We start from the raw sequence: 25,858 nt of genomic DNA, 5'->3' as shown, positions 1-25,858 counted from the left end.
AATTTATACGTTAACCACACAGGCGTCAAACAATGCTGAAAATTTAACTTTAGGTTACACTAGGCTAAGATTTTTGTGTAAAAATACACAAAAATCAGCCTAAACCACAAAAGAGTATCCAATCTGTGTCCCTCCATCCACTGACCTGTGCTGGAAGAAGGTCTCCAGGGCCTTGCAGACGGTGTACCTCTCCTGGATGGTCAGCAGGTGCTCCAGCTGCTGGCTGAAGGTGCGTCCGTGGACCTTGATGCTCGGCGGGAGGATCTCCGCCACCCACTGCAGAGAGCTGAGGGCCGGAGACCTGGACCGGGGGAGCATGCACTTTATTTTAGCATAATTTATTCCATTCATACATTTATATTTAAAAAAACCGAGAACATCAGGATTTTTTTTTTTTTTTACTGCAGATTGGCCTCAGGCTAGCTGCCATTTTAGGTAGACAGCTCATTGAGATGAGTGACAAGTGTTGGGGCGGGAACTTAGGCCAACTGAGGGGGAAGGGGGCGGGACTAACAATACACTTCCTCTCTCAAAAAGGCAAAAACTTTTGTATAGCTTATTTAGTAGCTTATTACGATGTATTTTAAAGTTTAATCTAATTTAAATCTAATGTGAAATGCAATTTGTAGTTTTTGTATCATTCTCCCAAGATTTTATGGTTACTGAGCTCAGTTCTGTTTATCTTTATCCTCTTGACTTATTCTTTCTTTTGGTCTTTTGTGGTTTCTTTGTCTCACCTGCTCACCTTTGTATTTCTTTTCTCCTTTATTCAGTTTTTAGCATTTATATAAGCAAACAAACCGTAACCTATGACAGAACGAAACAGAACAACAGCCAACCCGAGGGACACCTGACGTGAACTGCTCAAAATGTCAAATCCAAATGTCAGGTTTGTCGTCAGCGTATTGACCTGGAGCGCGGTGCGGCGGCGGGGGCCAAGGCGGGCGAGTCCTCCGGGTCGGTGTGGTCCGAGGAGTAGTCAGACGGTCCGTCCTCCACCACCAGGGTCGGATTCGCTCCGCTGCCCTGAAGCATGGACACCACCTTCTCATGGGAACAGTTCCTGGAGAGAGAGAGAGAGGAAATGAGAGAATAAGGGGGAGAATCTTGAAAGAGAGTGTGTTTGACTGATGCAGGGCAAATCTGGGCTGTATTGGTTTCCAAAAGCAATTTTAATTCACTGTTCACCAATAGAAACACTCATAGCCGATCGATTAGAGTAGAGGATGAAGCATTTCTGAGGAGGATCTCTGTAACACTTAGACAGCAATAAAATCAAGAGAGAGAGAACAAGAGAGGGAGATATGTCTGAGTGTGTTTGTGTATAGTATGGTATATGATGTATATGATGTATAGTATGTATATGATGCAGTATATGATATCTAGTATGTATATGATGTAGTATATGATGCATATACAGTATATGTAGTATGTATTTATGATGTAGTACAGTATATAATGAGGTAGTATGGTTAGTATGCTTGAGAGAAAGGGCTATATAAGTAAACATGACTAGACTATAGGGACAGAAATAGATGATGGAAAAAAGGAGATGATGGACTTTATAAAGGAAACAGAGTGAAGATACATTTAAAGGGGCGTAAAGTAATCTATAACCTTTATAAACCTCTTCTCTCCTTCTACCCAGGTCCCTGGCGCAGCCCACCACCCGCTCCACCCCCCTCATCCCCTTCAATTTTGTTGGCCTGTAATTGAAGAAAACAATAGAGTCCCGTTTTCACCACAGAGATGAGTAAGCTGGCTATTCAGAGTAGAGAGCCAACAGGAACAAGGGGGGGTTGTGGATGACTGCAGGACCTCGGCACCTGGCTATGTAATCGCTGAGTCACTGATATTGATCAACATTATCTATTATGGTCATTTCGTGCCGTGGAGCGGTAAGAATCAAACTTATTGCCCCCAAACACTCTTCTTCTCTGAGGTGAGCAGTCTCTAATGCGAAAAAAGAAATAGAATCTCGTCATCACCGAACTCCAAGGGACTCTGAATCTGCTCCTGCATTGTGTTACATAGATCAGTGGTTCTCAACGTGGGGTCCAGGGACCACCAGGGGCCCTTGAGGGGGTTCAAAGCGGTCCCCAGCAAATTGATGATTTGTTAAACCTCACCATTATTTCATTTACAAGAAGTTAACACAATTAGAGAATGTAGAAAAATGACTGTTTTGATCTTAATTTCACTGTTATCTCTCTACTTGCAATAGAGATAGTCGTGGAATTCTGGACAAAATCATATCTGACAATAAATATATTCTCAGATTTGGGTTCGAGAGACAAAATCTCATCAAATGGGGGTTCGTGGCCCTAATGTGGACTAAATCAGGGGTCCTTGATATGAAAAAGGTTGAGAATCACTGATATAGATCATGGATAAAGCCTCCTGATGGGGATAATGTTGGATAAATCTTACTAACACGGAAGAAAATTGCTCCTACTGTAAAACTAGATTTTGGGTACAATATATTACTGACCAAATAAATCCAAGTCAAACCTATGATCCTCTATGATTTCAACACTTCAGATGTAGATGACAGGAAGGAGACTAAGAGGTTAAAGGAAGATGTTTTAGGGTTTAGAGACGTGGATTGTGCAACAGCAAGCATCCCGCAGTATTTGGAAAGTGTTTTTGTAAACTGCGTGTACATCTATGTTGTATACTCCCACATCATCTCGTACTTATTTTTCTTTCTCCAGTGAACAACTCCCACTGCTCTCCTCAACACCGCCCACTGCTGCAGCAGCGCCGTCTTATTGGGGCGGGCGGGCGGGCAACAAAAATTATACAAACAAAATCAGCGGATCGCACAGCCACGGGAACAACTGTGTGATTCTTATTTCACATGGCTATCAGCGAGGCAGGGCGGGTAATATAGTGTATCTGCTGGCAATATTGGATATACTGTATTGACTTGAGCTCTCACAAGTGCGATGCAATTTTCATCCGGGGCTGAATTCTTATCTGCACTCCTACACTCGTTCTGTGAAAGTGAGTCTGGAAGCAGCGGAGAGAAGGTCACGAAGTTGCAAAGGGCACGAAAGAACAAGAACTCCCACAACAAAGCTTAGCCTTCACGAAAACCTGTATGTTCACGTGCACACACACACACACACACAGCTGACACCGCCTCCATTCTCACCCCACACACACATACTGTACATACATAGGCATGTCTACTTTACATTTCCCTCCAATCGTTTTGCAGTGCATGCCGTATGTAATTCGATTTTTTTAACATTTACTTGTTTTCTGTCATTTTTAAAACACAAACTTCACAGTGTCAAACCTAGCTTGAAATCAACTGTCCCGGCTGACAAAGACGCCCTAAAATTTAGTATAATAAAAAAGACAAGGATGTGACAATCAAGTTTTAGAGGTGACATGTTTTTGAGGGATTATTTTCCTGGAGGAGACTTCCGTTTCTTCCAGTGGGTGTCAGGTGATTGACAGCACAGCGGAGCGGGAACATAACGCAGCGCTGATATGAAAACACTCAACTCGGGCACAATGAAATGATGATAAAACTTTTGACAACACCGAAAGAAAGGCTTCGTGTTTGCTGTTGATGGATTCTCTCGCTCTGTGGAAGCTGTTTTTCATACCGGACGAGAATGAATGGCAGCTAATGGCTTCTAAACGAGCGCTGATATCTGCATCTATGCTGACTGTGTGCAGACACAAGGGAGGAAGAATATAAAGGAGAGAGGCGACCTAGATGCTTGGCACAAACTTAAAAAGACACCAGTATTATCCTATAAATGCAGACCTCATGTCCAGTCCGTTGAGGAAGAGGATGCGATCGCCCGGTTTCAGCCCACAGTCCTCAGCAGGACTATCTGAGAGGGAGACAGAGAAACAGAAATTCATCAGAGATTGAAAAAAAAATATATATTCTGGTACGACTTCACAAGATGCATGGAACAGGCGGGTGAGACGCCGGGAAAGAGGAAAACTCCAGCAACACACATATTTCCTAATGGAGATGATGAATAATGTACTGCTGTCAGTGTGCGTGTGACATCCAACAAATGAGATGATCTCCCCGCAGACACACGAGGCCAAATCTCCTTACGTAAGGAAACAAATGCCGAGCGCCTGGGGGGGTGGTGGGGGGGGTGGGGGATTGTTTTGACAGCGCTGCGGTGAAACACATCAACCGCCGCTACCTCATCTGTCACCTGCTCGGCACTGAATATCCCCCTAAATCGAAAGTCATGTCATGTCTTTTACCTGACGTTTGGGATATTGTATAACAAGCTATTCATGTGATAATGTAGTATGTGCTTGTCTCGGCACATTCACGGGCCACGAGACAGACTTTGTAGGATCTCTGTTCGAATCACGATGAGAGACATGATATCCGCCCCCGCTATCTCCATATCAGCCTCCATAAGGCCCACTGAGTCAGTCCGCTCCAGCAGAGATGGTGGTGGGCGGGAGCAACGGCGTCATCGTCGAGTACACACACATACACACACACAGAAACACACACATACACACACACAGAAACACACACACACACACACACCACACACGCCTCCCCCCTCTCGGCACCGACACACAGAGGAATCTGCCAAAGTCCCTCGACAGAAACTTCACAGCTTCTCTGTCTCTCTGGCTGAAGAGTTTCATCCCAAAAAGATTTAACAAGTTACATGAAGTTCATTACTGGAAATTAACAAAAAATAAAAGTGGTTAAAATATCTGCCGAAGTGTTGATAAATAATTAGAGAATGGCTCAAGATAGCTGTACTTCCTTCACTTGTAGTCAACAGTTGACAGCAATCATTTAATCAGAGTAGGTGTGACATTTTCCAAATCTCTCACTTTAGGATGAAATTTTTAATAATTTCTCACTGGTTTATAACAAAACGTCAGCTAGTCTGTCTGTGTGGATTCACATCAGTCATCCAGGTATTAAGATGTCCAAAAAAAAATAGATAAAAACAGAGAGGCTTCATCAGTTATCAGAACTGATGAATCCTCCCGGATGAGTGTTGAAACGCCTTCAACTCTTCAGTTTAAGTCCAGTGGATTTTGTTTTTATATATTATTTTTTGGACATCAGCTAGTTTAAGGTTTCCATGTTTCACTTAAAATTCATTCAGCAGTGGAGACGCCCCAGTTGTTGGAAGATTGACCATACTGCTAGAAAAATAACACAGTAAAATGTCACAATAAATGTCAAAATTGCATATTTTGATGTAAGTCCACAAATGAAAGACATTTTTAAAGCACAACAGGTGCTAAAAAGCCAGTTTGGGAAAAGGACGGTATGGCTGGTCAATATGGACAACATTAATACCATGGTAATCCAATGATAGTAAGAAATTCTTTTTATATCAATATATAATGATATCTGCTAACATATGAAAAAATCATAAGTTAATCAAATGGATGTTCTTCACATTGAACTGCATGGTAATATAAAGTACGATAAAACTGTAATTTTCATACAGTATTCCCGAATTTGTTGTGGATCTCATTTTGTGAGAGATTTGAATTAGTTAGTTAGTGCTTTTTATCATGAATTTAGACAACAGACTGGTGCATCAAGATAACTCAATATCATATCATATCATTTCATCATGATATCATTCTACTGGACGACGATAAACAATAATACTGAGTTATTGCCTCGCCCTCGAACATGATCATTAAAAATACCACTGCTCCTCACTATACAAAAACACAGAGTAAGATTTTCAAAGCACTCCAACGCCAGATAAAAGTCTGTGTAAAATGAATAACTGCATAACACTTTGACTGACTCTTATAAATCAGCCAACATCTTTCAAACACCGCCCTCTTTTATTGGACAGCACAAAGTATTTTCCTCTCCACATCTGATTGGTGAGTCACACACATCATCCACTTCCTGGTCCAGTCATAGCACACGCACACACACACACACACACACACACACCTCCGGATCACCTACAAAAAACCTCAGTGACTGGCACTAACAACAGATTCACCCACATGAAGCACCTCCACCCCCCTCCATCGAACCAGCAGCACACACACACACAGAGAGAGTTTGAATAGAGAGACGGTACCTGACATGACAGAGTCGATGCAGACGGGGGCGTGGCCTCTCAGCGTGAAGCCGAAGCTCTTCTTCCCCCTGTAGACACGAACGACCCTGAGGAGGGGAGAGAGAGAGAGGTGAGGCGGACCGGGAAAACTCATTTGTAGTCAGCAGATATACAGACGGAGCCATGGGAGTCGTTCTTGGAAGTCTTGAAGTCACAGTGAAATGAGAAATGACTTTTTTCACTTTATTGGCTAATTCTCCATATCATACTGCACAATAAATGCCAAAAAAATCAATTAAATTTTATATTTTCTTGTATTTTTATATTAAATCCCATTACTTCTTCCTGGAAAAAGTTATATTTTTAGTGGTTACTTCATGGCGCACCAGTAGGCATGCATGCAATTTACAACCAATAAGAATAACAGTATCACAGACTTTTTAACACTTTAACAGTTCTTTCCCACATTATAACCCGCCCCAACATCCCGTTTCAAAAGGAAATATGTAGAATTATGAAAGCAAGACACCATCGAAATGCCGATTCCTCGTGACTTTAAGTATTTTTAGTGAATTTGTTTTGTCTGGGAGCTGAGATGGTGTGTAAACAGGAGAGATTTGACGGTAAATTCGGTAAAAAAAGTATTTCAATTCCACTTTATGATTACTGCCGTCTCTTTCCAGTAAAGACTCTCACTCTCTCTGTGTTGTTGCTGTCATTAAAGCTGCACCAGACAACTTCACAGCGTTGGAGTCTCCAGATGGCAGCGAGAGCCAACTGTTTGAAACATTTGAACGTGCGGAAGATGACGTCAGTAAAGTGCAGACAGCACACTCATGTTTACCAACCAGCCGGTCTGTGATGCTTTATACTAGTCATTCTCAAACTTTTTCATATCAAGGACGCCTGATTTAATCCACATTAGAGCCACAGACCCCCATTTGATAAGATTTTGTCTCTCGGACCCAAATCTGAGAATATATTTATTGACAGATATGATTTTGTCCAGAATCCTGCGACTATCTGTATTGTAGGTAGAGAGAAAACAGTGAAACTATGAGCAAAACAGTCATTCTTCTACATTCTCTAATTGTCTAAATTTCTTGTAAATGAAATAATGGTGAAGTTTAACAATTCGTCAGTTTGCTGGGGACCCCCTGGAACCCCCTCAAGGACCCCTGGTAGTCCCCGGACCCCACGTTGAGAACCCCTGCTTTATACCAAAGGAAAGAGAGAGGGAAAAGATCTAATGTTGGTGAGTCCAGCTTTCTCTGCTGCTGTTTAGGAGACAATTTTGGATTTTGCTCTTAAGTTTTGGGTCATCACACTTAAATTTGGGCAAACAGGGTGAATCTACAGTGTCTCAATGAGTGGGGATGGGATGCCGTTCTGTATTGCAGCCCCACTTTGTGATTTAGGCCGATAAAAATCTTGCCTAGTGTATCTTTAGTCCCACACCTCTCCACATTAACACTCATGAACTTGTGTTTTATTCCTTGTGTTTTATTCCACCAGTTTTAGGCCGAAATAAGAAAACAAAAAAGCTCAGGCACCATTGACATTTAGTGAGAGTGACACCTCGTTCTCATTGGAGGAAGACACAGTGAAACCTTCCCACTACATCAAAGATGAGACGGAGGACCCGTGCCATCTATCCGCGGCGCGTTGCCACGGAAACGACTCAAGGCAACACCGCGGCGATACGTAAACACGAGTGCACAGAAGAAAAAGAAAAAGACAAAAGGGACGAGAAAGCAGATAAATCTCTCCTCTGATAGCTATACAGTTACCGGCTGTTATGTAAGAGGAGCTAAATGCAGATGGGTGGGGGTGGAGGGTGGGTGGTGGGTGCTGGTGGGGGTGTGGGTTGGGCGTAGCGCTGTAGAGCCACAAAGAGCAGCGCAGCCTCAGCCTTGGTGTTTAGCGAGCGCACTTGAGAAGGCGAGCGTCGAGGGAGAGAGTGGCTGCGACTGTCAGGCTGTCAGGATGAAAAAGCAGCTCTCCCTCCTCAAGGCTGCCGCCGCCTTCCATCTCCGTATCAGCCTGAACATGAATCACAGCTCCGTACTTCTCCTGTATTTCGCAAGTCATCGAGCCCAGAACTATTATTTAACAACCCGAGAGGAAGTCGAGGTTTAATTAAGTCCGCTGAGACATCAACAACTGGCACATTGTGTAGCAACTCCACTCCTCGCTCAAATACTCGCCTAAAAAGACGATTGCTGATCCATACTGATTAACTTTCTGTATCTGATAGACGATTTTGCGAATTTGCCAGCCCATCAGGCCCCGGGACAATGCTAACTAATAACAAACTGCTCAGTATCGCACACACAGACTCAAAAATAATTGGATGGCTCACTTCCATCCTATTTGCCTTTATCACTGCAGCTGTCAAATAAACGCCACTTTCCACTATAACACCACTTTAAACAGTAGGAAGGGTTTCATTCCAAAATGCTACACATCCATTTTTGAAAGTGATTTGACTTGATGATCATTGCTTAAAAAATTCAAAAATACAACTAACTGTATCACTTGCGATGTAACTATTTTGTAAACAAAGGTCTTTAATCAACTGATAACTACAGTAATAATCCCTGAGGAGTTTTACCTTACTAACTTTATTGTTATGTCTTTTATTTCATTGTTATGTCTTTTTTATGTACTTATTTTTCTCTCTGTTTTGTAAAGCACATACTGCGTTTTGATAAGTACTATATAAATAAAGTTTATTATCATTATTATTATTATTACTTTCGTGTCACATTTATCAAATGGCTCTCTCATTTTGATGCATATTTGTCATGCATGTCAGAAGATCTATCTCTCGCTCTGTCGCTCTATAGATCTATTTTTTAGTTACTGTGGAAACACATCAATGTTACACAATACTCTTGAGGGGTTTGATCAGTTCAGGCAAGTTATCAGCATGCAGCGCGGTGCGGCTCCTTATTGTGATTGTGCCACTTACAGCCGCGAGGTAAATCTCTCCTTTAATACAATCAGCTGCCTCCTGTCGTTACATGACCTGCCAATATGATTATATGATTACACTTGACATATTCAGATGCATTCAGAAAGGATAACAGGGGTAAGCAGCTGGGGGATGGAGGGCGGACGGTGTGTAAAAGCCGGACTGGAGCAGAGGTGTGTGTGTGTGTGTGTGTGTGTGTGTGTGTGGGCTAGGTGCTAAAGACAATGGACTAGGCAGTGACAGTCCCATGTATGAAGACAGAGCTTTGGATTAGTTTGTTAGCTTGTAGTGGGAGTGTGGGAGTGTGTATCCCCCCCCCCCTTTAATCCTGCACCAAGTCCATTGTGGCATTATTAATTGGACAAGCATGTAATCACTGTGTTAGTGGGTGGAGAATAGAGTCGAGGCTCTACAACACTGCAGGATTAAATAGATGATGAATAGATGGTGATCTACACACAAACAGATGGCAGTTTCAGTGTCAGGGAGAAGCCAAAAACAGAATTATTTTTCAACATGGCAAATAAATCCCAACATTTTCTAACTTGTATGGGGCAGAAAATGTTTCTGATATACACACATTTGGGATTTTCTAAGCAGCCGGTTCTGTATTTGTGACTCTGAGCTTTATTAGTTAGAGTCAGAGGAAAACATGAGCGTGAGGATGGAGGAATCAGAAGAGGAAAAGAACAGGGAAATAGGAAAGAGAGAGGAAGACGAGGAGAAAGAGATGCGGGCTCTATCTGAAAACACACACTGTCTACTGGTTAGCATTTTCAATTCTCGCTCAGAGCATCTTGCCTGTAGAACATCAGAATAAAAACATGAATCCTTGACTGCAGATGCTGCTTTGAGTTGAATTCCTGTAGTAAACAATACTTTCAACATAACCAGAGAGACTCAAATGGGTGCAAAAGAAAGTTGGCGTCATATCATAACAAAAAAAAACAAACATGTACTGACCTCTGATTGGGTCCGGCGGCAGGATGTCCAGAGACGGACTTCCTGAATCCCCGGTCCCTCTCGCCCTCGCCCCTCCCCCCGGGCTCCCCTCCGTCCCGGGGCACGGAGCTGGCCCGCTTGGAGCCGTGGTGCCGCTCGGGGTGATCCTCGCTCCGACTGCGGCGGATCCGACCCTGCGGCTCGCTGATGCTCTTGCTGCGGCAGATCCGGTTGATCAGGTTCTGGGAGACGGCCTCGTCGAAGCGCTGCCGGTGCTTCTTGGGGATGAAGATCCTGGCGAACATGGCGGGAGAAGGAGAAGGAGAACGAGCATGTGAGGGAAAATAAAAGGGGGGAATGTTAGTTGTTTTTTTTTGGTCTGTCTGAAGACCAAAGAGTGAGAAACAGGATGGATCTACGTCACAGATCCCCCTCAATCCATCTTAAAATCATACAGTCCATAACCGAAAAGCTTGGGTCTGGCAGTCCGGTGGAAGTCCAAACCTCCAGATTGAGGCGAGATAAGAAGTGACAATCAACCCGATCAATACAATCCAAGTCTGAGCTAATTCAGTTCAACAGGCTTTCCTCCTGAAGACACACACACAAAAAAAACGGCTTTTGACGGACAGGTAGAGAGGTGTTATCCCCGCAGAAGACAGCTGTCCTTAGAGAGGAGAAAGGAGGAGAAGTTGAATGGGAAGAAAGAAGGAAAGAATATTATTCCTCTGAGGAGAGACAGGGAGGAAAATCTTGGCGTCACTCGCTGCTCTGTAGTGTGGAGTCTCACTGCTGCAGCGTGAGGTACCAGAGCCAGAATACAGCAACAGCAAAGGTGTGGGAGTGAGCGAGCATGGGATTTCTCTCTCTCTCTCGCTCTCTCTCTCTCACACTACCTCACTCTTTCTCTCCTACACACACACATATTCCTGTCCCCACTTCACCTCCGTGTCACACTCCATGAGTGTAGAGAAGAGCTGTCGTCATCTTGTTCACCGAACACTTTACCCATTTTCCCATTTTGATAAAAAACTCAATACTACCATTTCAGTTTTTTCAGCTCTGGTGAATCTGAGATGCGTAACAGATGAAATCCTCCATCAGAAACATATGAAGTAAAAGACAAACAACATATGTAATCTAATCAAAGACAGCGCTCAGTCTGTATAATGTAATCAGTAAGTGAGATTGTCCCTTCTCAGTGAAATGGTAGAGAATACAGACTCCAGTATCTTTTCATCAGCTTCATCTCAAGACATTAAAAAGCTGTAATTGGATTTGTGTGTCAAAAAGACAGCAGTGATAACATGATCAACAACCAGTTTCTTCACACTAAGACTGTAAACTGGCTCTTCACATTGACTCTGTAAAGCTTATAATAAGTGCATCCTCTCTGTTTGACAACAAAATATATTCAAAAACATCTGACTATAACTTAAAGATGAAGTATGAATAATATTTGGTATGAAAGGCTGAACAAAGTTTTGCCAGTGAGACAAATTAGCCCAGGTGGTTAAAGGTGGTGAATACTTTAAAAACAAGACATTTCTGTTATTGGAATTTTATACATACAGAAAAATAAAGATGTGTATGTGTATGTGTATGGCTGTGTTTCAAACTTATGTATATTTTAAAATCTATCAAATAAAATCAATCAATCAATCAGTCACTCCGAAGAACCATTTTTGCCACCTTTATATTTCTTTGTGTTTTTCCGTATGTACTTTCACATGTATTTCTCCAATTTCCATTCTCCCTTTCCCGACCAAAAGTGCCAAACGAGTGTATTTAGACGTTATTTTGCAGCGCAGTGGTAAGTCAAACGGGGTGGCGCTTGTGTTCCTGTACATGCTGCTCCATCTGTTCAGAGGGAGTGCTGGCTGTTTGTGACTGTGAGAATAAAACATAATGGGTCGTCCTCCACGAGCGAGGACTCAGCTGACAACACAACAACAACATCTCATTCAACTGATCAGAGCTGCTGCCAAGAGAACAAGACACCCACACACCCGCACACACACATACAGTATACGCACACACACACACACACACACACCTACACACACGTTTGTATTACTATACTTGTGAGGGGGATTCATTCTCTAACCTCTAATGCGTTTTAGATTACCTGCTACAAAAGCTACAAAGCAGTCTGACGTACCGAGCTACACTGTCACCAGTGGAGCAGACACGTGTTTTTTTCCAGGTGGTCACTGACGGTTCATGACATCATCACATTGGGTGCAACAACTAATGATGTCATACTGTCAGAGCTTTGTTTTGATCCCATTTATATTTTAAATATAAAGTGCTGCTAAAAAACTGCTAAAAAACTGCAAAAATGCTGCTACATTTTATGTTTTTCCACTGAAAATGAATGAATTCCTGTTGCTTTGTAGCCTGTAATCTGAAAACACCGTAACACCAACCTGAACCCTCACTACTACATGCCTAAGCTGCATTTCTGGGGCCATTTTGTTGTTTGGTGGTGTGTTTTTCTTCTTTGCGGATAACTGGCAATATGCTGACAACATCATGTCATGACCAGATATTTCCAGCAGCTACAATGGAGTTTAATAGCAGAAAAAAACTGTCAGTTATCTAAAACATCAGCGGTAAATGTCAGGTTTTGGTGTCAGTCCCTCAGAATCAAAGAGCGAGGGCTTCTTTCTAGAGCCGCCATTTTGCACCGAGAGACACTCAACAATCATACAGGGAGAAATCCATCATAGAAGAGGAGAGAGAGACCAATTTCTCCACCCACAGGAGCAGGAGAGAGATCAGAATGCAATGCAGCCACAAGAGTTGTTGGGTTTCGAGTAAGGGGAGAAAGTCATTCTGGGAAGGATTAGGAAATCACTGACTGAAGTGGAAGTAGACGAGGCAGGTTGAGGGAAAGTGGGTCCAACATTTCATTACATAATCACTCCTGCAATGAACTGAACATCACAAATCGATAATATCTAGCAAGAGTATTTTTCCTTTAACCCTAACCCTAACATAAACCTAATCCTAATTCTAACCTTACCCCAAAACCCCAAGTCCTAACTCCTGCACTAACCTCATAAAGAAGTAAGGAGCAAGGAGGAGGAAATTTGTGAGGATAGAAACATACTTATGGGTCCTCATAAGAGTAGAAACACACACACACACACACACACACAGCATGTAGCGTGTCTCACCATCACGTATTATCACAGCAAGACCCGAGGGACATGTGGAAAACACAGATTGTATTGTTTGATGAGAAACAAACAAAACCCCAAAAATCTCAGTTTTAACACATCAGCCGAGTCAGAAGTCAGTTAACTGCTGGTTACACGCTCGTCGAATCACAGCGGCTTTAAAATCAAATTGAGCGTGTCGCCTAAACTCAGATCTCCAAACACAACACCTACACCGGCCTGTTCTGACTGGCCGATCAGATGAATCAGCCATAAACAGACAGCGTGGTTTTTTGCACCGTGGAGCATTCTGTGAAAAAACAGCACCGGTCAAGTAATTAGCAACAAAAAGGGGGTGAAAGGGAGAAGGGAGAGACAACAGCGACAACGTTGTACTTGTCCAACAGGAGCTAATTATGGCGCGTGAAAACAACTTTGACAGCTAAATAAAGCAATTAGGACACAGTTATTGTACAGAGACGGAGAGAGAGAGAGAGGGGGGGGAGAGGGAGAGAGGAAAGCAGATATGAGTCCTGTCCACTGTGTTCATCTCATTAGCTTGCATTGTTCAAGCATTTTCTTACAGAATATTCAGATAAATATAGAGCGTCTCCAGCCTCCTCCTCACCTCCTAGTTTACAGATTACAGAAGCAAAAATTCACAGATTCTGTTAATAACACTGAGCTGGTCGTCTGTATGAAGAGTTGATTTTCAAAACACTGCATATATACTGGAAGTTCACCGTTCAGTATCGCTAAGATATAGAGGATCCAGTCTGTAAAAGTGTTAATATTTTGTTAATAATGAATGAAATTATTGGGCGCCCTGGTGGATCAGTGTGATACATTCGATGTAAATGGTACATTCTGGGTTTGAATCCAGCCCAGGACCTTTGTTGCATGTCATAGCTCTCTCTCACTCTCCCAATCTTCCCTGTCTCTCTCCACTTATAACTGTCTACTAAAGGCAAAATCTATTATTTTTTTGGCCATAAAAATAATGATTTTTTGGGCATAATCGAAACAAGAACTGTTCTCTAAAAAGTGATACTAGACATACTTTGGATCCTTCACTTGCTAGTAGAAAACTGAAGAAAAAATGAATTCTAAAAAGCAGTCACCAAAAATATCATGATTTGTCTTTTTTTTTTTTTTTTGCAATGATAGTTGTTGTTTGCTGTTTTTTAAATGTGGATAAATACTGTTGAAACCAGTCTCTTCATGTAATGTAAATACTGCCGATAGGTTAGAGATTATTTATCTGATGCTCTCTCCATAGATGATGGACTGCATTTGACACAAACTTGATTTAACTCTTGCTGTGTTTCTATAATAAAAGCAGATACAGTATATTGTACTTGCATTCAAGCATATAATCTACTACTATTACAGGTGCAGGTAATCAGACACAGGAGATGCCTAAAAGTTAACTTTCAAAACGCTTCATTCGTTTTGGAAAAACAGAAAAACATTATCTTAAGTTTATTATTATTAAGTTTATTATTCTCAAAAATATAGAGGATATAGACTGTGAATTTGTGGTCACATTGTTAAACAAGGACTTAAGTTACCTACCATCCTCTTAAAAAATATGATCATTTGTTTTAATTTTGTGCTAACAGTCATTATAACGGCGTAGGTGCCACTTTCTAAAATGGCAGAAATCTCATTTTGGAACAAAACTCTTCAGTTACAGATATAGGCCAAATATTCCCAGCCTGCTTCATCCTCTTCATCAGGTTTACAGACATTTCATGGAAGCTTGGGACAGACTTTCCTGAGCACATAGCCTACCGCCGGCTTCAATAGGCAGACTCCTTAGATAAAAATAAATGTACTTTAGTCATGTGGGTGTAGCAGCCCACACAGCCGCTCTCTGTTTTCTATCTGTAGCTTCTCTGGTATTTGCGATCTATTCATACCACAGCGCTAATGTGTACCTGCTGATATTGATATGTATCTGTGCACGTGCATGTGTGTGGGCACGTGCGTGTGTGCGTGTGTGTGTGTGTGTGTGTGTGTGTGTTTGCCTGCCTGCACACCTGCTGCTGCTATCGGCGTCACGTTCCTTCCAAGACAGACAGACGCTCGTCCCTCACAAAACACAACGCAGCCATCTGTTGAAACAGCCGCCTCATCACAAAAAGTTTTTCGACGCCGCCTCTTTGAAACTAAATGAGTTCTGCTCTGATTTGACCTCGTTTATAAAGAATGGAGATCTATAATTATCTGGAAGTGGTGGTGGGGGGGAGGTGGGGGGGAGTGGAGGAGGAGGAGGCAGGCAGGGAGGAAGGGATGGATTTCTCAAAAGGGAGGAATGACATGCAGAAAACTATATAGAGAAGACCTCATTTCACTTCTAGTGTCCAGATGTGGCTGTAATTCAGGCTAATCTGTGAGTTTGATGCTGTGTGAGGTGTGGTGACAGTATGTGTGATCAAAAAATAAAGCGGTTTGGGCTGGGGAGAGTCTTCTTAATTATTTATTAGCTCGTTTTTTTGTTTTACGCTAACAGAGAGTTAAGCACAGCTGCCTGAGTGGTAGGCCACAGATTTAAGGATAAAGCCAGTGGAATTAAGGGATAATTATATGATTTCAAATCTGTTATTAGGGCCACTGGGTTGCTGGTTGGTGTCCAGGATTTGTCAAAAGCAGATGTTTACAAACTGTCTGTGGTGAAACAAGGTCAGACATTCATCATTCATCATCCACTGTGCAGAGATATAGATCTGTTAGTGTGATTCAGCATGTGACCGATCGCTGTGTGATCATGATCAGCTTGGTGATAAAGGGGATCCAGATAAGAAATAAAGAATAAGAAACAACTGTCTGTGGAGTGTGTCAGGATTTCAAGCAAGTTGAGAAAAATGTTTTAAGTACATAAAATGGGATAATTATGCTTTTGATATGTAAAAGTACAAAAATCCAGGTTCAGGCAAAAATGTATACTTTAATTGTAATGTATACATACATATACACACACACACATATATGTGTATATCCATGCCACTTTAATAACATGATGATGTGGATTTGTCGACACCACTGTGTAGTTTAGTCCCTACACAAGATGTACTATGCTGCTGAGGCTTACTGATGATGCTGCTGCAAGGCTGAGCTCTCAATAACTGTACGTTAATGAATATGATTCAGAAGTTATGCTTGCCGGCTGTTTTTTTTTGTTTTTTTTTGCTGTTTTGTAATTTGTTTGTTGAATTTAAGACGAAGCACCAAAGGTGAAAATGGTGATTTTGGCTGGATTGGTCAATTTTTGAGATATTACAATATTTTGTACCTCAAGTACCTGCTCCATTAAGTACAAAATTAACCAATAAAACTAAAATAACAACCATTTTTTTTCAACTCAACTAGATATTGCCACAAAGTTTGACATGCTGCTTTTAACAAAAACAGCTATTTACTATACCTATTTGTTTACAGCTACTAAGTATTTAGTTATTCATCTGAATGAAGCAAGAAAATGCACTCTGCCTTTATCCACTGAGAACAGTTTACGGTAAGCTGATATGCAAATTGATGCATTTTTAATGAAATAAAAGCTAATTTGAATATGTTAATAATATGTAGAAGTCATAATACAAAAATTGGTTCTTGTTTATGTCCATATTCAACATATAATATTTACTTCTGACAGTACTGGATTTTCCATGATGGTCCTTGTTGTTTTCAGCCTGAGTAAGGAGATGACAGGTGTCAAGCACAAGAGCGTGTTCAAGTCAAATCATTATTTGTACTCATATAGTATTGTATATTTCACCTAAATGCATCTTTTATAATTAATAAAGACATGCAAGAAGCCAACAGGTTACATAAACCAGCTACCTCATTTTATCATTAAAGATCAATGGATTCTGGTAATTTATTCCACTCCACATTAGCAATACTGGCTTAAGTGCTGTATCTGTGGTGAGGTACACAGATACAGCACTTAAGACAGTATTGCTAATGTGGAGTGGAATAAATTACCAGAATCCATTGATCTTTAATGATAAAATTAGGGGCTGCCTTTGTAAAATAATTTGCAAGGTACTTGAGGGCCTCTGTCATTTCTGATCTTGTGTAGTGCTGACAAGCTCCAGGAACTAATTTACTGTAAAAAAAAATAAATGTTTTTTTCTAATTTTGAAGCTACTTAAGGGGAAATCTAAGGGGAAAATCAGGGTGCAAGGGGTTAAGTGAACAGTCCACCCTCAGAAACCATGTGTTCAAACTGCCCACATGACTCCTGCAGTCCAGATCAAATACGAGCTTTATCAACTTTTATCACTCTTATATTTTCTAATCCACCATTACTTATGACTGTCAGCAATAAATAGCAAAAGACACTGATAGAAAAATGGTTTAGTTTACAAGGTAGAGCCATAACTGACTGTAAATGTTTGAAGATGAAGATGTTAGTTTGATGTTTGATGAATAGTTATTAAAATCAGAACTGCCTTTCTCTTGCTATTCCACAAAACAAAGCCATGAGCAAAACATCAGGCAGAACAGAGGAGAGGTCAGCAAGGGTCGGCTGCTACTTTCAGAACAGACACACACAGATTAGGTATAATATGGGCGGATAAAGTTTAAAAGGAATATTTATATAATCTAGAATTCCACATGATGCCAAACAATACACACACACACACACACACACACCAAGAGATTACAGCCTAAAAGAGGTGCATCACTCATCCTGATGAGTTCTGTCTCTTATTGTAAAACAGGCCTTTATGTTGTTAACTGTTTTACAAGTGGTTGCTGTGAGGGGTGCGGTCGACAAACTGAATGAACAAATTATCAGTAATGCTGAATCGCTTGAATTGATTAATTATTGATTCAAAGCTCTAAATGGTCAACCGGAGAGGTTGAGAGTGGAGCTGGGAGACAAAAAAACAAAAACATCAAACATTAGCAGCAACATTTTGTGCAAGATTTGTCGTACTGCACATACACAAACGCACACACACACACATACACACACACACACACACACCATTGAAACATAATTTACAACCTTTTAATAGAAATTATATACAATGCATGTCAGGAGAATTTCATGGGCTGATGCCACAAATATCGCAGGCTAGACAAAAATGAAAATAAAGATCTAAAAATAATAGATATTACTTGTGTATATTTATCCCTACCCTACTGTGATTCAAACACTCACACACTCACTCATTCACACACATATACACACAATACACACACACACACGCGCACACTCACACACACACACACACACACATACAAAGTGTGGTGCAAGACGATAATTTGTTAATGTGTCAGCCAGCAGCTCATGCATTAAATCATATTGAATTACAAAGCTCATTCTCCTCCCACTGTACCTGCATAATTACATCTATAACTGTCACTTTGCAGTAAAACCAGTGCAGGTGCCAGAACTATAAACAACATGACAAAAATGAATAAAAACCTCCATAAATAAATAACCATATCTGGGAACCTCAGTTTATACAAAACACACTTGAAATGAAACTGAGTGGAGCTGAATTGAATAATATACTCACCCCAAACAACTCATCGTTTTAGCAGTCTGTCATAGTTCACAAATAAACCAAACCTAGGTAGAAGTTGCAGCATCTAGGTACCAGGTAGTGTTGTGCGTGCCTGCTGCTACAGTGCTGCTATCCCTAAGGTGATGAAGATGAGGGGAAAAAGAGCGTGGTGCATTCAGGAAGCTGCCTTCAGCAAATGTCAGGGGAAAACGGCCACCGCACAGAGAGCGGGGAACAGCCAGAGCTCAGAGCAGAGAATAATGAGAAGAAAATCCATCAGAGCTAAACCCTCTGAGAGAGAGAGAGAGAGAGAGGGAGAGAAGGGGGAGAGAGGGAGAGAGAGAGAGAGAGAGAGAGGGAGAGAGGGGGAGAGAGAGGGAGAGGGAGAGAGAGAGAGGGATAGAAGACAATAGAGAGATGGCATTTATAATGCTATTATTGGTGCTTGTGCAAATAGGAGCATCTCCTCTCATAACACCAACCCTACGAGGGAGCGCGCTCAGTCGACACCTTTTGAATTATTCATGAGCAGCTTCAGACAGAAAAATCCACTTGTGCTGCACCTCAACGCAGGTAGGTAGAGGATAATGAAACTGCCTGGCCTCAAACTCATGGGAAACATTAGTTAGAGTATATCTATACCGCTACAAAGAGTTAAAAAGTGTGATTTAGTATCATGCAGTCCAATGCAGTCAGGGAATAAAAGCTCTGATTGGCTCTCGCAGGCTCGTCATTTGCAAAGCCTCCTGTTGGGCAGCATCAGAGACCCCCCCCCCCCTCCTCCCCTACACACACACACACACACACACACACACCCCAGATTATGATTTACAAATGCTGCATCTACGTACTTTAAAGCGGCACCATCGAAAGTGACAGATAACTCTTCACTCTTCTTTGTGCACCGACTGCAATCTGTGGACAAACTGTCTGGGGGATAAAAAAGACTTCAGAGGAGAGCCGGCTGGCTGGTGGTTTTGGCACAGAGACGCCCAGATAATTCTGCCTGTCTGAATGCTCTTTCACTTTTAGATATCTAAAGTGAGTTATTCCATTTCACAGCAAATGTAACACACCCTCAAAAAACCTTTCAGAGTCTTGGACTAAACCTCTCGCGCCCAGGAAAAATGGGACTGCATGCCCAAAAGCATTGGTAGGATGAAGAGAATACTAAACTAAAACTGTCTTTATCTTCACCAAGCTTACTGTGGATCATCATCACAGACTCCTCCATGCTGTGACTGCGCTACACGTTGCCAAGCCTCATTTACTCCCTCATTTACCACTAAAAAAAACACTAAACTCGAGCGCTTCCATGTCCGTTTAGACTCTGAGACCCTGCGGCTTCACTGGCTCCAATGACATTTTAAGCGACTTGGAGGGTCACAGTGGATTTACGCTGGCTGGCAGATGGGACCCACCTAAACCACTGAGCGTATAGCTTCATAATGGTTGACACTAAGCAAGACCCCCTCTAATCCGTCCTCCAGCAGAATGAGCAAAAGGAAAAGCCTGTTGACATGGTCATTATGAATTAATCCCTGCAGATTATGTTACTTTTCACTGGGACTTGAAAACGAGGACTGGGGATGTGTTGGATACAATACTGAGGGACAAAACTAACAAATAGGGAGACAAAACTAGGGGTTTTAGCTATTGAGTAACAGCACATAACACTCACTCTTATGACTATTATGTCCCAGGAACATACTCAGGCCAAAGAAGTAGAAAGATAAAGCATTTTTGTGGTAATTACCTGGCCAATTTGTTCAGTTTCACATGGTTTTTGAGGGTGGACTGTTCACTTAACCCCTTGCACCCTGATATTCCCCATAAATTTCCCCTTAAGTAGCTTCAAAGTTAGAAAAAAATAGAAATAACCGCCTCGCGGCTATATGACTCCGCCAATAAACTTTGTTTTATCATTGCAAGGACAATCTTTATTTATCGAACATATATAATTAATGTGATTATTAGGTCAACTGAAAGGATTTTGGTGTCTGCAAAAATGACAGCACTTCCACCGTTTTTGTAGAATGACCCAAGATCGTTTTCTCAGCTACAGTGGTAAGCAAAACATTATGATGTCACAGTGAAGTTGACCTTTGAACTTTTGGATATAAAATGTCATCACTTCATCATTTTATCCTATTAGACATTTGTGTGAAATGTCAGAATTAGCGTATGAATTCTTGAGTTATGGCCAAAAACGTCTTTTGTGAGGTCACAGTGACTTTGACCTTTGACCTTTGACCACCAAATTCTAATCAGTTCATCCTTGAGTCCAAGTGGACGTTTGTGCCAAATTTGAAGAAATTCCCTCAAGGTGTTCCTGAGATATGGCGTTCACGAGAATGGGACGGACGTACAGACAACGGAGGCATACATTTTTTTTTCCATAAAGTACAACAATGCCACATACTCTATATATATATAGAGTACTGTATATAAATATATACTCTATATATTCTGTATCTGCTCATTCCAGTGCTTCATTAAAGATAAAGCACGCTTATACTGACTGAAATATTCAAACCTCAGACGCTGCACCATCACATCAAATGGAAAAAATCTAGATCATCATTATACACATTTCCCTCTAATTCTGCATGACATATTTGGTATCTTTGGAAACCTTTGGATCTTGACTAAAATTTAAAAGAAAGTTCTGTGGGTTAGAATAAAGTTTGGCCGTGCAACATGCGATGGTAATGATGGTGGAAGAGGTTAAGAAATCAAACACTGACTTGTCTTTCAACTTTGAATTTCCCAACCTTTCCACTGAACTTGTAACCATCTTTCAACTCTTTTCTCTTCTTTCTACTACTGTGCCATAAAGCAATCCAAAGTGACGGGAGCAGACACCTGTGAGTCTCACCTGATGCTGGAGATGAGCTGCCGCTGCTCATCGGTGATCAGTACGTCTGGCAGGACTAAAGCCAGCCAATCAACTTTCTTCTCCGCTGCGTACTGCTTCAGCACAGCGAAGAGTCTCTCCTTCACCTCTGGATCATCACCCAGAATCTGCTCAATCTGACGGGAGATGGGATGATGATGTTAGAGGTTTGGGTGGTTTGGTAGCCCGAGGTATAAAAAAAAGGGCAAATGCAGTCCCCTCATAGTCTTACAGCATTGCTAACCAGATTTTTTGTGACCTTAACAAAACTTTACCTGTCATACAAAGATACAAGATAAATCCACTCAGGGCTGAACTACATGAGTCTGGTCTCACAATCACTTTTTTGACTCGTCTGGCCTATTTTGACTCAGACTTGTCTTGGTTTCTGCCACTAATGAATGCTCTACTTTTTCCCACCTACCTAAACGTTTTCCACCTGGTCCACCTTTGTGTATTTTCTCCTCTGCACTATAAACAGTTTAAGGGATTACATCTGGGTATTGTGTGGACATTAAACTTCTAAGCATTGATTAGTCAAAATCCTACATTAGATGTTTACTACAGTTTAGTTCGTCCTTAAGAAACTCCTTAAGCATTATTTTTACATTTGGAAAGATATGTACACTCTTTACTGTCTATTTTGGTCTTGAGTAGGACTCGATTTGTTCTGGTCTTGGTCTTGACTTGGTCTCAACCCTCTGTAGACCTAGACTTGACTCGAACTCGACTGGACCTGGGGTCAGTTGCATGAACTTGGTCAAGACTAGTCTAAACCTTAGACTGGTCTTAGATTATCAGGTTAGGCTAGTATAATTAAGATTTTCTGTTGGATAAATATTAAGACTGACTTGAGTTTAGGCCGACTTGTTGCCATAGCAACAAAATCGGCCTAACCTCAGAGTGCACAATTTAAAGACCCTATAGACAACTTTTTTGCTTTAACTTATCATTATGAAGTAAATGTTGATTGCACAGTGTAATGGCTATAGAATAATGACACCATCAGCGTTTAGATTGGTTCCCTATAAGCCTCGCTTTAACTATGCAATTCTGTCTGCCACCGGGTACAATCTCCCGGGAGAATGAAGGCTCAATTTACGGCACAAAGGAAGTGCGTCATCCATTGCGCAACCAAAAGAGGAATAGGATAGTTTTCCCCGGTAGCTATTGGTAGCGTTAGCCATGTTGCTAACGCTACCACTAGCAGCCAGAAAACAAACCAGGAGCTACAAGGAAGCCAGGACCAGCCAGAAACAAACATCTATGTTTGTTTCTGAAAGAAAAGAAACAAACATCTAACTGTTTGTTTCTACTGTTTGCTAGCGTTAGCAACGTTAGCCATGTTGCTAACGCTAGCTATGCTAGCTAACGCTAACGCTAGCAGCCAGAAACAAACAAATGATCCATTGTCCATTTGATAATCTAAACAAAGAACACGTTTTCTTGCAGTGGCCTTTCTAAAATGAGCAGTGGTGAAAGTTACTATATTGTGTTATGATCAAGGAGTTGATAAGCAGACAGATGGTTTGTTCTATTGCACGGAGCTAGGCTCTAATGGAAAGCGATCCCGTTGTCTTTGCGACAGCGGCGCAAACAACAATACCACTTGGAAACGCTAGGGGGGGACAACGGGTGGAAAGTTGAAAAGTTGTCTGCATCCACTTTAAATACTGTAGCTATTTCATACAAGATGGCAAATTTTTGTTTTTTGGAAAGAGCCTTTTCTAAAGCCTTTTCTTTGAAAAGAGCGCTTTCTTCTAAAAAACTCTGAAGAGTTTTTTAGAAGAAAGCGAGTGTTTAGAGACAGAAACAAGAACTGGTGGAGCGACTGCGATTTCCGAGAAAATCTGACTAGGTTTATGTGTCTGCAACTGGCCCCTGGTCTTGGAATTAACTTGAACCTGAGATGATGATCTTGACTTCAGCCTCGACCCCACCTCACTCTCTGAGCTCACCTTCCTGTTGAACTCCAGAGCCTTGTGTTTGCGGTCCAGCCTCATCCCGTCTATTCCCAGCTGACTGTCCTCTATGCTGCTGCTGCGCTTCTGCCTGGAGCCGAGGCACAGCACGCCCAGACGGAGCGTCCTGCCCTGCGAGGCCTTGATCAGCGCCGCCGCCGTCTCGTGCTGCCGGACGGGGATGCCGTTCACCTCCATGACGTAATCCCCGGCCCTCAGGCCCCCCCGGCCAGCCGGAGAGCAAGGCGAGCAGTCCTCCACCAGCAGGGGGCAGTCTCCAACGATGGTGAAGCCGAAACGACCGTCCGGACCTGGTGTGATGTCCATCTAGAATGCAGGGGGAAATACATAAATACATAAAAGCTGCTAGATAGACTGTAACTAACTGTAACTGTAACTATAAATGTTATCACAGATACAACAAAAATCCCTCATGTCAAGGAATGTTTTTACTCTTACGTACAATTACACACCAGACGCAATTTCACGAGGTGAACAGTTTGCCCCCATTCATTGTCTACGAGAAGCGAGTAATCATGTGCAGACAGTGTGACGGGAAAAGCGGTGATGCGAACCAGGCGATGAGCAAAAGTTGAAAAAGTTGTATATTATGCAAATGAGCTCAAAATGGTCACGGCACAAAAACCAATCACATTTGGGCAAAAATCCAGTTCAATATTGGCTGATAATTGGAAAAATAAGAGACTTGGGTACCTAGCCTACAATTCCTACTGACACAGGATGAATTATATTCATTACTGATTGTGAATTTTTAGTTAAACACTCTCCAAAATTGGACATGCTGACGTGTTAACTAGCTAGCTAGCTTGTTAGAGTAAAGCATTATTTCAAGATTACATTTTCCAGACATCTAATTATTTGGGCAAAATGAAATTAAGAAAATGATAAAATACAAAATAGGTCTACATGAACAAATAATATTAAACAAACAAATAATTTGCTCCGACGCCAGAATAACCTACAACCAGTGAAACTCCCACAAGTGATGACTTTTGATAAAGCAAAGCAAAGCGAAGTGTTCACGGTCGTGGTTGGTCTGCATGTACGGTTACTGCACTATGAAATATAATTCCAGACACATTAACCTATATATGCATTCGTGCGATGGGATTCAAGAGGCGGGTGACCTGCTGTATGCGCGACACCACTCCGATGCTGGGCGGGATGTTCTTCTGGGTCTGGGCGATGGCGATGACGGCCTGCGAGCCGAGCGTCGACACATTGTGGCCCTCGATCTCCAGGACCTGGTCCCCCGGCTGCAGCCCCGCCAGGTGGGCGCTGCTCCCCTCCTCCACGGACAGGATGTAGCTGGGTCCGTGCCCTCCCAGCTGGAAGCCAAACTCCTCGGGCCACCCCTGGTTGGACGTCGGCATGTTGAGGACTTGAGGGAGGGGAGGGCAGGGAGCGAGGTGGGAGATAAAAGGATGTTAGATTTGGGAATGGAAAAAAAGTGAAGAGAAGAAGTCTCATAATCCAACATCTTCAGGTCTTCTTTGGTAGTTTGGAGGACAAAAACCTGAGAGGCAATGACATAGCATGCTAAAACAGATGAAGACTCACACATACTTTATACACACTAACATTCAAACACGCAAACACTGGCATACCTGCTAATAGCATCGATGTCAAACCTATCAGTTTCAAAAACAAACCCTGGGATCAAATAATCCTTTGCATGTTTTAAAAGAGATTAAATGCTGGGTGTTCGCGCAGTGTCTCTCCTTCCTCCAGCTATCTCTCCTGTCTGGAGTTGTTCTCTCGAGTGCGGCTCTGTAACCCTCTGCGCTGAACCATGACACGCTCACTGGTCCCTGACCTGGTTCACAAACTCCAAAGGAGCCAATCAAATTAAGGCATCGCAGAGATTTTGACCTTGATGAGCCTGAGGGGAAAAGTTCCTCCAACAACTCTTTCACTCAGAGGACATGCAGCTCTTTGCTGTTGAATGGCTTTGTAAGCAAGCTGCATACAAAACAGCATTAAATAATAAGTAAAAAAGAGAGAGAAATGACAAATATATAGGCCATCATATCTTAAAGGCCAAATTTTGGACTTTGAAATGTAAGCTGGAATATTAAAGTGAGAATGAATTAACCCACATATTACATTTTTCCGAAAACATTCCTGATATGAGTCTTACTACTGCCAAATACAGAATTACAAAAATGTAGATCTTTTGTTAAAGATAATCTACCATTAACCCTACAGTTCAACAGGAGGGTGATGATGTGCTTCACAGCCTCCAAAGCCACGGCACAGCAGGATTCACACAGTGGACGAAGCTGATGAAAGACTTACAGAAATCTTTAGGCGGAT

At 41.9% G+C, this 25,858-nt stretch overlaps 1 protein-coding gene across 1 annotated transcript in view; it reads right to left on the bottom strand.

Annotated features, from left to right (window-relative positions):
* The window catches only part of LOC139663719 (delphilin-like), a 44,144-nt gene extending 19,221 nt beyond the window's left edge, over positions 1 to 24,923 (bottom strand). The window contains exons 1-8 of the mRNA XM_071542440.1: positions 24,670 to 24,923; positions 23,519 to 23,848; positions 21,543 to 21,697; positions 9,997 to 10,269; positions 6,078 to 6,163; positions 3,785 to 3,854; positions 911 to 1,063; positions 146 to 301 (exon numbers count right to left, since the gene is read on the bottom strand). Coding sequence (XP_071398541.1) covers positions 146 to 301; positions 911 to 1,063; positions 3,785 to 3,854; positions 6,078 to 6,163; positions 9,997 to 10,269; positions 21,543 to 21,697; positions 23,519 to 23,848; positions 24,670 to 24,915 — 1,469 coding nt within the window. The 5' untranslated portion in view covers positions 24,916 to 24,923. The remainder of the gene's footprint in view (positions 1 to 145; positions 302 to 910; positions 1,064 to 3,784; positions 3,855 to 6,077; positions 6,164 to 9,996; positions 10,270 to 21,542; positions 21,698 to 23,518; positions 23,849 to 24,669) is intronic.
* Between the last annotated feature and the right edge of the window lie 935 nt (positions 24,924 to 25,858).

The sequence above is a fragment of the Centroberyx affinis genome, unplaced genomic scaffold, assembly GCF_046629955.1.
Source record: "Centroberyx affinis isolate AG114_WGS23_722 - 3 ecotype Tasmania unplaced genomic scaffold, CSIRO-AGI_Caff_v1 ptg004102l_1, whole genome shotgun sequence".
Classification (NCBI taxonomy): Eukaryota; Metazoa; Chordata; class Actinopteri; order Beryciformes; family Berycidae; genus Centroberyx; species Centroberyx affinis.
The sequence above is the reverse complement of the archived record's forward strand: the minus strand, read 5'-3'. Positions and strand labels throughout refer to the sequence as shown.